This window comes from Gymnoscopelus microlampas (assembly GCF_963454915.1).
Source record: "Gymnoscopelus microlampas genome assembly, chromosome: 8".
Taxonomy (NCBI): domain Eukaryota; kingdom Metazoa; phylum Chordata; class Actinopteri; order Myctophiformes; family Myctophidae; genus Gymnoscopelus; species Gymnoscopelus microlampas.
Genome location: NC_139945.1, coordinates 26,859,849 through 26,872,020, shown reverse-complemented (window position 1 = coordinate 26,872,020; position 12,172 = coordinate 26,859,849). Strand labels below are relative to the sequence as shown.

Genomic DNA, 12,172 nt, shown 5'->3' with positions numbered 1-12,172 from the left:
GTAACTGGTTTTCTGAAAACTGCCAACAAAAATCTCCTGGGTGTTATGGATTGATGCAAGTCATGGCACCAGTCATCTGCAAAGTTGGATGGGAATGACAAATGTCAGTCATAAATAAAGAGATGGAATTGATCATATCTGTGTTATGTTCAGTGGTCAAAGGAGTAAACATGACCTAAATGTTTGTTAAATGAAAAGAAAGGTTTGTTCCTTCCTTTTCTCTCCTCTTTTTTTTCTCTCCTCTTGGTTGTCTTTGGCCGGTGTAAGTAAACCCCTCCCTAATTCCATAGTACTGTCTGAGGCTTCCCTTGGTTTTGGCGTGGTATGAGTCACAATAACCATTTAAAAGGCTTTCTCATTAACCAGAAACTCCTTTGCAACTCTGTGCGTTTTTAAAACTTGGCCACTCTAGTTCCCGTAGTGTTAGAGGTGTGGGAAACGCATGTCATGTTGCTGTCCTGCTGCTGTTTTGTCCTGGTGTTGGTTCTACCCGTTCCATGTTCCACGGCACCCACAGTCATTCCTGAGGGAGACTGGTCCTCTCCTGCGCCACAGAGTGACCTGAAGCTCGCCACAGTAAGTGTATAATTGAATGGGCTTCATTACAGATATTTGGAATGGACTGCATGTTGCACAATGATACCCTATATGCTGATTTGAAAACAAATCCTTTTGTGAATGACATTCCATCTAAGTTCCACGGGAACTGTCTCTTAATGTGAGTGGGATATGGAGATGATCTTTTTATCCATTTGTGTTTTGCGTGGGTGGGGGGGGCGGAGGTAAATAACGGGCATGCCTCTGAGTCTTGGCAGCAATTATACCATCCGGTTTTAGATTTGACCAAGCCACCTAATTCATTATGTGGCAACATCTGTATCTCCTGTCTCGCCCACTTAGTATGTCTATGGTTATGGTTTAGTCCTTTGGTGTTAAATGTATTACGCCAAGCATGAATGGGAGCTATACATATTTAGCTTCCATTCTGTTTGGTGTAGGGTAATATTTTTGGATAAACTAAGGCTCATAACTTAAAACATAACAGCTTGACATTGTGTTCTCCAAGACAGTATATTAGTGTGAGTGTTCACATTTTCACATTAACACATTATTGCCTCTGATGATATTGTATTATAAAGTATACTGTATAATCTGCATATTAAATTGTCATATCTAGACCCTTCACCACCTGTTCTGTTTTTAAAAGTATTCCATGGGGGAATATAGTTCAAGATTCCAGATTCAAGAGGTTTTGTTTGCCAATCACTCATACTGTACAAAGTACTGAATGTGCAGTGAAGTGTTGGTGTGACATGATGCTCCACATACTGTGCTAACAATATATGTAAAAGCACGATAATAAACCAAGGAATTAGTAGAAAAGTAATAACTTTAACAGCAATAGAGAAAGAATGTATAGATTATAATGGAGAATACTCTGGAATATACAGACTATACTCCACATACATGCAGCAGAAAATGTTGCATATACTGTATAGTGCAAGGTTTAGTCTTCAATCACTCAACTAGGGCTGTCACCATTACGTCATTTAAGTTAACTCAAATAATTGCGATCAACGATTTAATTGTGTGTTTGGCGTTGAACACTGGAACATCAAAATCTGTTTGCCTTTAGGCTTCATAATGAAAAATTGCACAAAAAAGTCAAATATACAAAGAAATTATTCACATTTAATACTTTTATAGATGTGAAAATAGCAGAAATAGCTGATCTACAAGCTTACAACGCGTGAAGCGTTCTAAGATTGTAGATCAGCTATTTCTGCTTTTTTAATATGTGAAAATGGCTGAACGTATTTCAACCTGGAAACGATAATTGCGATTATCTCAAATAATTGCGATTAGACGGTTATGTAATAATTGTGACAGGCCTAACACTCGACATGATGAAGGACCGGATGAATGTTTCCACACAGGAATATCTCCAGCAGTACTACAACCTGAAGAAAGAGCCTTTCGGACGCAGGAAAAGGAGCTGGCCCTCGTTTACCTCCAAGGTCAAGGACATGCAGCAGTTCTTTGGGCTGAACTCCACGGGTACGCTGGACCCAGAAACGCTGGACATGATGCAGAGTCCTCGCTGTGGGGTCCCCGACGTGGAGGAATACAATCTTAGCCAGGGAACGCGATGGAACAAGAATGTCATCACATACAGGTATAACCCAAGGATCTTTGTAAGCTAAGAATTGTAAGTAACAACAATCCAATTATTTAAAAATGCCACGCCTATCAATCAATCTCAGTTTTGTTTTATTAATTACATTACATTACATTACATTACAGTCATTTAGCAGACGCTTCTACAAATGTTTTGAGATGGGGGTCCGTGACCAAATTCAATGGAATTACAATGGATGTGTGATTTGGATCATAAGAGGGTAATAGATGGAAGATATTTGTTTTTTAAAAGGTGAACATTTTGAACCCAAATCTTTGCTTCTGGGGCTCCCTGGCACAACATATTTTCAGGTGGGGGTGCGCGGCCAATTACAAATCAATTTGGGGGTCCTTGGCATGAAATGTTTGAGAACCACTGCTGTAGATACTGTTAGATCTAATTTTGGATGGGGAATTCTTCATAATGTAACATGCAGTGTGCTGTGCTTTGCTGTGTCAGCATCGGTAGGTACACCAGAGACTTACCTCGCAGCACTGTGGACTCTCTGGTTGCGTCAGCCCTCAGTGTTTGGGCGAGGGCCAGCGGTCTGACGTTTGTCAGGTCATACACCCGCAACGCTGACATCATGGTGGACTTTGTCACCTATGGTGAGTACAGTACCTCCTGCTTTGGTTTAAAGTAGTGGATTGATTCATTTTGTAGGCATTTAATTTCTGTTTTATTTTTTTCCAAGCGGATAAATTAAAACACTTAGTTACTTTACGCCAATGCCTGTTACCATCAGTGTAACAGGCATTGGCGTAAAGTAACTAAGTACATTTACTCAAGTACTGTACTTAAGTACAATTTTGAGGTACTTTTACTTCTACTCCGCTACATCTCAAATATTGCCTCCACTACAAATATTTGAAAACTTTAGTTACAGTAGTTACTTTGCAGATTTTGATTATTATTACAAAACCACTTCAGCTCTATATACATTTCTGCCATTTGAAAATAGCCAATCTACAAGCTCACAACGCAACGCATTGTGAGCTTGTGCTTGATACTTTTACTTAATACTTTTTTTGCTTGATACTTTTACTTAAGTAAAAAAATTGAGTACTTTTTCCACTCCTGGTAACAGGTGGTATAGTGGCCATTTGATGATAGTGGACGGACACGTTTCATACAAAAGTGCATCAAACATAACAATGAAGGAAACAAAATATTCATCATAAACCACAGTACACGTACGGCAGCATGCGCAGGCCCCAGTGGGAATCACACCCATCATTATGGCAGTGTTAGTGCGAGGCCCTAACCACTGAGCTACACAGTACATAGGTGAGGTAAGCAGAGGGCTTTATTTTGGTATAATCAGTGGTGTAAAGTAACTACACATACTCAAGTACAAAGTACAATTTTCAGTACTTTTACTTCTACTCTCAGAGACAAATATTGTACTTTTACTCCACTACAATTATTTTAAAACTTTAGTTACTAGTTACTTTGTAGATATAAATTATTATATTATAAAACATACATTAACCACTTGAGCCCTATTTTATACCCAGGCTATTTGAAAATAGCCGATCTACAAGCTCACAACGCGTTGTGAGCTTGTAGATCTGCTATTTTCAAACATTTACTTTTGGTACTTTGTTGCTTTTACTCAAGTACAAGTACGCACTTTTACTTTACCTCTGGGGCGGAATCTGCCAATGCTTTGTCAATGCAAATGCGTGGATTCATGGTCAAAACATCGCAAGACCATGATGAATCCACGCATTTGCATAGACAAAGCATTGGCAGATTCCGCCCCAGAGGTCAAATAAAAGTGCGGTATGACCGTGCCCTTACAGAGTATTTCTGCATTGTGGTATTGATACTTTCGCATAAGTAAAATGTGAGTACTTTTTCCGCCACTGGTAAGTTGTCCCTGTGGTTTACTGTGTTCTCCATTACCTGGATTGGATCATGCAGCCCATGGTGACATGTATCCATTCGATGGGCCCAGAGGCACGCTGGCACATGCTTACGGTCCAGGAGAGGGCACTGGTGGCGACACACATTTTGATGACTCTGAGCTCTGGGCCGCAGGAGGAAAAGGTACTGTGGAAACCATTTATATATTAATACACTGTATGGAATTCTACCTGTTTGGACACTTGGAAGTGACATGGAATAATGCAATAGACTAGATTAATATTGTGCCAATACACATAATTGAAAAATGATTCTATAGTAAATAGTGCCCTAGAATCATATTAGCATTCAATACCATACAAGCTTGCTTACTTATTCAAAGTCATGTGAAATCTGAAATGTTGTTCTTAAAGGGATAGTTCACCCCCGAAATGACTTTTTTTCTATCGATTAGTCACTCCATGGAGACTTGAATTCATGGATATTTTTTAGTTTTTGTCACATTCCTAAGCCTAATTTGATTACCGGCAACTTTTCCGGTAGGAGACACAAAGAGTCTCCTTTGTGTCTCCTACTGGAACCGCTGCCTACCGGTCCACTGGTCATCAAATTATTGGTTTAGGATTTTTTTTGGGTGAACTATCCCTTTAAGAGAAGCATGTTTATGCATCAGCGCTGAGATGTATTTTAATATACAGCATTTTCTTTGTACTATTGCAGGATTCAACCTGTATGTGGTCGCCGCCCATGAATTCGGTCATGCTTTGGGGTTAAAACACTCCAGGAACCCAGAGTCACTGATGTATCCAACATATACATCATCTAGTCCACTCAACATACTCTCCAGAGAGGATGTAGCAAGTATCAATGCACTTTATGGTAAATATTGTTTGTTTGATATATAATAATATAATCGGGGTTCTAATGCAGATTACACATACTGTAGCACAGTATGGCAACATCCTCCAATAATAAACAAAACTGAACTTCATTTAAGTCTTACATTTAGGTAGCTAACGCTTGTGACTGAGTCTTACCTCAAGTCCTTCTGACAAGTATTGCCCAGTGTTGATTTAGTCGACTAAAACTATGCCGAAAAATGTCTGTTGACTACCTTTTTTCACTGACGAAAACTAAATGAAAACTAAGCTATGATGACTAAAACTATGACTAAATATACTGACAATTTTGTTGACAAAAAAAAATTTACTAAAATGTTTGGGAGGAACTAGTGGAGAAGAGATCCAGTACAACTATCAAAACTAAACAATAAAAGCCCGGAGAACAAGGCTAGTAGAACTAAGACAAGTCATGGGTGTGCGCAGGTGTCACAGACCGAAAATAGTTGATCTGCAAGCTCACAACGCGTCACAGTGCGACGGATTGTGAGCTTGTAGATCGGCTATTTTCAGCATGCAGCTAAGTGAAAATCATTTCGATGCCATCAAGGCCTGCCAAAAATAGATTTTAGTCGATCAACTGTAGATTTCGTTGACTGAAATTGTATGATAATCGAATAAAACTAGACTAAAACTAAAACATTTCAGGTGACTAAAATATCACTAAAACTATACCGAATTTTATTCAAAAGACTATAACATTGAATCAAAGTTTGCTGTCAAAATCAACACTGGTCTTGCCAACCAGATGAAAAGATAAAAAACTACTTTAAGTATATTTAGATTTTGATGTCAATACTTTTGTACTTTTGCTCAAGTAATATTTTGAACACGGCCTTTTACTTGTAACAGAGTATTTCTACATTGCAGTATTGATACTTTTACTTAATTAGAAAATGTGAGTACTTTTTCCACCACTGATTATCATGCATCTCACACAGATGTCGCACTATACTCAAAACACTCACTATCACCCCTAAAGACAATGCTTGCTAAGTTGATATTTGCTGTGTTTGAAAGCAAAGTGAAGCAGAACCAAAGACATATAAGTGCGCACTCACTGCTATTCTCTCAGGTCCAAACAGACGCAGGCCTCAGTACAGCTGGAACACTCAGTACAACCCCAGGCTGTCAGGCTCTCTCTTTCCCCCTCGTCTGATGAGGAACAAATGTGACCCAGACATGTCCTTTGATGCCGTGTCAACCGTGGGGGATGCCACCTTCTTTTTCAGAGAAAGGTAACCTTGTGATAATCAATCAATCAATCAATCAATCAATCAATCAATCAACTTTACTGTCACAACACAGGTACAGGTAAAAGTGAGGTGAAACCCTTATTTATGAAGTTTTACGCAGTTAAAGGAGTAGTTCACCCAAAAAAATACTTACTTTCTATCAATTACACCCCCCCGGAGCATTGAATTCATAGAGATTGTTTAGTTTTTGTCTCATTCCTAAGCCAATAATTTGATAACCGGTGGTCTCTCCGGTAGGAGACTCCTTTGTGTCTCCTACGGTATACATTATACATTTTTCCACCGGTAATCAAATTATTGGCTTAGGAATCCGACAAAAACAAAAAAAAATCTCCATGAATTTAATGCTTCGTGGGGTGTGTAATTGATAGAAAAATAAGTAATTGTTTGGGTAAACTACTCCTTTAAAGGAGTAAAAAGGAATTAGACGTAATTCAAATGTATTATACATTCAAGTAAAAAATGTGAGTACTTTTTCCACCACTGGCAGCAGTAACAATAGCATGATGAAATTGGGTCTCTTTGGTCTCTTCCAGAAGACATTGACACGCACTGTTTTTCTTCTGTAACTATCTCATCAGGTATCTATGGATCAAACATAACAAGCAACAAGACATCAAAGAAGGTCCCATCACCAACTTTATGCCTAAGATCGAAACCAACATCGACGCTGCCTTCTGGGTGCCTCGCAGATCCACTGCTTACCTCATCCACGGTACAGCCAGTTGAAAACGTTCTGCTCCATATAGTCGCAGCATCAAATTATTTCCTGTAAAATGTATTGACATACTGTGAAGGTTGTCAAGATAATGGTAACCCACATTATATTCACATAACCAAGTCATGTAACTGTAAATACATCAAGATTCCAACAGGTTATAGTCGAACTCCACTTGTAGGATTGTGTTCGATCTTGGCCCGAACCGCTGGCGTAGCATAACACACATTAACCACTGCAATCCAATACATTTCGGCCATTTGAAGCTACAGTACTACAAGCTCACAATGCGTTGCGATGCGACGCATTGTGAGCTTGTAGATCTGCTATTTTCAAAAGATTTTTATACATTTGAAAACTTGTGAAAAGGGACATTCTGCAATAATGAGTACTTTCTACTTTTGGTACTTTAAGTATATTTTGATGCCAATACTTTTGTACTTTTCCTCAAGTAAATTTTGATTATCGGACTTTAACTTGTAACAGAGTATTTCTACATTGCAGTATTGATACTTTTACTTAAGCAAAAAATGTGAGTACTTTTTCCACCACTGTGTACCTCTAACATCTCAAACAAAGTGGTTCATGTCACATGACAGAATCCATGTACTGGACGGTGAAAGGCTCTCTGGTAAAGGGGAAGCCCAAGCCTCTCACCAACTTTGGCTTCCCCACCTGGGTGCAGGACGTGGATGCAGCGGTGCACATCGTGCAGACGGGACGCACCTTGTTCTTCATCCACGACATTTACTGGAGGTAAGACAACGGTTCAAATGAATGAACTCACAGAGAGAGAGACAGACACGTTTAAATGCGAAACGGAATTCACCCGTTATGGCATTGATTCTCAACCTGTGGGCCTGGGGTCCACTGGTGGGCCATGAGGTTACTGCAAGTGGGCCCCCCAAATAACTGGCAAAACACTAAGAAATACTGATTTGTGGAAAAGGATGAGAATTGGGGGGGAAAAAATCATGGTATTTCTTTCTTTAAAACCTTGAAAAATAGCAACTTGGTCTCTATACTGCCTCCCCCTGGCGCCTGATGGAGGGGAAAGGAACTGGTTGGAATAACGTGTTCCTTCCGCACGCTACGTCCTACTGGGGAACCTCCCCCCTGTCAGGTGATAAGAAGTGGCCTGCTCACTTCTCATGCATTGAGAGAGGCATGAGCTCAGTTCGGGGCTCTCCCCAGGCTGGCAGAGGGAGAGCAGCGCCCAGGATTACAAGCTTCAGCATTTGGCACTGGGTGAAAAATGGGTTACAAATTCGTAAATTTACAGTAGATTAAAAAAAAGGAAAACAAATAGCAACTTTGGCATTGATCCAAGCAGAAACATAATTCAATTGATTGATCATTAGAATAAAAATGCTCTGAAAATGCACGCAGCCCACCCAACTGACCACGTAAACACGGCAGCCAATCAGCTGGCGTGTTTACGTGGTCAGTTGGGTGCGCCGCGGACGCTTTCAAGGTTTTACAAGTGGATACTGAGCCAGAAACGGTTGTAAACCACTGCATTATAGGATTTCCCTGCATGTGCTGTATGGCCATTTGAGTGCACAGACGGTTTTGGTTTACTTGGGAAAAGTTGGAAGTATGGCTCTCAGTCTCCACAGATTCTTTAAGTGTGTATGTACTGAATGCAGGTTGCACCCTGAGGTGGGGTAGGTTAGGGAATTCCATCTGCAGCTCTGCACACACACACACACACACCCGCACGCACGCACGCACAACTACACTCACTCACTCACTCACTCACTCTCACACACACACACACACACACACACACACACACACACACACACACACACACACACACACACACACACACACACACACACACACACACACACACACACACACACACACACACACACACACACACACACACACACACACACACACACACACACACACACACACACACACACACACACACACATCTGGATTAAGTCCAGCATCATGCTATGGTAACATAATAATAACTTTATTTATATAGCCCCTTTCAAAAACAAAGTGATTTACAATAACAACAGTTAAAACAGACATTATAATTGCATAAACAGTACAACAATTCATAATCTAAGAAAAAGCTGTGCAATAGAGGTAAGTTTTTAGAAGAGATTTGAAACAAGGTGAGACTTTGGTACCGTCAATAAGGCCCTGCTGGATGATCTCAGGCAGCGGCCTGGCTTATAAGGAGTTAAAAGATCACATATACGCATGAGCTTGACCATTTAGGGCTTTAAAAACAAGCAGTAAATCTTAAAATCAATTCTAAAACTCACAGGTAACCAATGAAGGGCCGCATGGACTGGTGTAATGTGCTCACCTCTCTTTGTGCGGGTCAGGAGCCTAGCAGCTGCGTTTTGTATCAGTTGCAGTCTTTGAATATTTTGCTTACTAATCCCTGAATAAAGTGCATTACAATAGTCAAGTCTGGAGGAGATCAAAGCGTGGACATTGTATCTCACACTTGCTTGCGATCTTCCACTTTTGAAAAACGAGCAATGAACTAATGCTTTGAAGATGGTTTAAAACATGAATGTAATTCATTTAGAAACTGCGTTGCTCTAAAAGTTAAATCGCTATTTTACAGTACAGATTTTGAAATTAAGATATATATATTTTAAATATAATTGTTCACTGGGATATCTTTCACAATAATCATTGCACATATAACTGTGTTGTGTGACCACTTCTCTAAATGTGTGTATATATTTTTTCTCTGAAATGTATTACTAGCGAAACTGTTATAGAACTTCTGTTCTATAACAGCAACAAAGTATGACTTTAAGTTTATAATGAATAAATCAGAAATTATCTTTAGGCATACAGTAGGAGGGACCGTGTTCAGGGACTTCATTTAAACTTAACTTTTTTGATGTGGCCACATTGACAGTAACTATGAACACATTTATTTTTCTAAGTTTAGTTTACTAGGTTACAGTTTGTAATTACTTGTGTAATACCCATTGTTTATGTTATGGCTTTAGTTTCAATGAAAACCGAAGAGTCATGGATGTCGGTTACCCAAAATACATCAGTGAGGACTTCCCAGGACTCAACACTACAATAAGCGCAGCACTTCAAAAAGATGGTGAGCCATTTTCTTGTTTTTTTGCTGTTCTTGTATTTTATTTCCACAGAAGAAGTATTGTTTCATTTGTGTTGGTTGTTAAACAATTGGAGGATGCCATTCGATGTGTTATGGTAAAAGAATGGCAATTCATTACAATATCTCAAGGTCACAAGGACATTACATTACATTACATTACAGTCATTTAGCAGACGCTTTTATCCAAAGCGACTTACAATAAGTGTATTGAACATAGCTAGGCAAGAAAACTACTAATCACCAGAAGTCTTAAGTGCATTCTCTTCTAAAACAAGCAACTAAGAGTATACCTAGAGCTAAGGTAAACGTGCAATATATCAGCTACCTACTTTCTTAAACAGATGAGACAAATAGGAAAGTCAAATGAGCAAGAGCTGAAACAAATAAGTGTATCAAATAAACAAGATCCAATAAAACAAGAGCTCAAGGACTTTGCTGTTGCCAGCAATTATCTGGACACATTTGAGTGTTCACTTTTTGGTGGATATCTTATTTTGAAAAGAAGTCTTCCCTTAAGTTTTTTTTTTTAAACACATTTAGCTGCCGATGTTAAAAGTGGTAGTTTCCCAAAACAGTCGGGTCAAATGTGTTCAACACCATCCATTTAACATAGCTGGAGTTGACAGACTGGTCCATGTTGGTTTAGTTAAGTGAATGGAGCAATCTTGTCAGCCAACTGAACAAACTGTCTACACCTTCAGGGTCTTTTGCAACATAAATACACTAGCTGTCACGGGCATAAGAATGCTAATTCACAGACATGCAGCATCATGTGTTTGGCACTGGGGTTGTTCAAGGACCTGCGCTATCATTTTACACTATATCATTGTTTTCTTGAACCTCATATATGTGGTTACTTCAATAGCAAAAATGAACATTTTATACTTCTATGGTGTCTGGATATAATTGAGTGAAATGTAATGTTTTTTTTTTTGCGAACGACACCGCTGCGTGACAACGTATATAGATAAAGCGTCAAGCTGTTTCTATAGCTATTATCATCATCAGTGGCGTAAAGTAACTAAGTAACTCAGTGCATTTACTCAAGTACTGTACTTAAGTACATTTATGAGGTACTTTTACTTTTACTAGTATTTCCAATTGTCTATACTTTTACTTGTACTACACTACATCTCAGAGACAAATATTGTACTTTTACTCCACTACAATTAATTGAAAACTTGATAAAAAAATCTTGATGTATTTAACACGCTGTAAAACCTCTGAAGATTTGTATTTTGTCATCCTAGGTTTTATCTTCTTCTTTGTCGGACCACAAGTCTTCAAATACGACTACACCCAGCAGCACGTGGTGGGAGTTGAGAAAACAAACACCTGGCTGGGATGTTGAAATCCTTCTTCCATAAAGAGTGTCGAGGAAATGCTCCAATAAACTTGATTATAGCACTTAGAGAAAAAAAAAAAAACATTGTGTGAAGTGTTCCAAGCCTTATTTATCATTAAAATATTGTATTTATCAGAACCACTGTGGCCATCATTTTGTCCAAATAAAGGATCTAGAATGTCTAGCAAGCATATGTGTGGTTTTGATATTTAGACCACTGCGAAATGCTCCGAGCAGAGTTGTCTGATGTCTGTGGTGAGTTTATATGAATTCCTTTGATCTGCAGTAATATACCGTGCATCATCACTGTGGTGGTGATGACTACAATAGTTTTCCCACGCTACACATGCAGAACAGTTGTATTACAGTGTAGTACAGGTTTCACCGTACAGGTTTGGTATCTACAGTACAGTAAGTGATCACAATAGAACGTTTACAGTTCATCTGATAATGTCTATATTTTCTTTAGTTATGATTCTAAACCCCTTGCAAACAACGCAGTGTTCATTTTGACAGTCATATTTTTTAGTCATCTGAAATGTTTTAATTTTAGTCTAGTTTTAGTTCACTAAATAATAAGATTTTAGTCGATTAAAACTACAGTTGATTTTGTCTACTAAAATGTATTTTGGCGGTATACTTGATGGCGTCGTAATGCCTGATTTTACACTTGGTTGTATGCTGAAAATAGCCGATCTACAAGCCGAGCACTACCAAACATACTTGTCTTAGTTCTACTGGATCTCTTCTCCACTCGTCCCTCCCTATAACATTGTAGTCTAGTT

General features: G+C 38.9%; 1 protein-coding gene across 2 annotated transcripts; it reads left to right on the top strand.

Moving 5' to 3' along the window:
* The first annotated feature begins 386 nt into the window (after positions 1-386).
* mmp20b (matrix metallopeptidase 20b (enamelysin)) lies at positions 387-11,523 on the top strand. 2 transcript variants are annotated; one of them, XM_084064951.1, is made up of 10 exons: positions 387-576; positions 1,938-2,176; positions 2,648-2,787; positions 4,106-4,231; positions 4,769-4,927; positions 6,023-6,185; positions 6,785-6,918; positions 7,521-7,677; positions 9,921-10,024; positions 11,293-11,523. In XM_084064951.1, exons 1-10 carry the CDS (start codon positions 448-450, stop codon positions 11,391-11,393), a joined length of 1,452 nt encoding a protein of 483 aa, XP_083921077.1. In that variant the 5' UTR covers positions 387-447; the 3' UTR covers positions 11,394-11,523. The 2 variants fall into 2 exon arrangements, with proteins under 2 accessions (XP_083921077.1, XP_083921076.1); XM_084064950.1 differs by having other exon boundaries at positions 2,639-2,787.
* The last annotated feature ends 649 nt before the right edge of the window (positions 11,524-12,172 follow it).

Excerpts from the sequence above, each read along its gene's own strand:
- mmp20b (XM_084064950.1), top strand. The coding sequence starts at position 448 with ATGTTGCTGTCCTGCTGCTGTTTTGTCCTGGTGTTGGTTCTACCCGTT. Across the intron at positions 2,177-2,638 it reads AAGAATGTCATCACATACAG|CATCGGTAGGTACACCAGAG; the intron begins GTATAACCCAAG and ends TTGCTGTGTCAG. Across the intron at positions 4,232-4,768 it reads CTGGGCCGCAGGAGGAAAAG|GATTCAACCTGTATGTGGTC; the intron begins GTACTGTGGAAA and ends GTACTATTGCAG.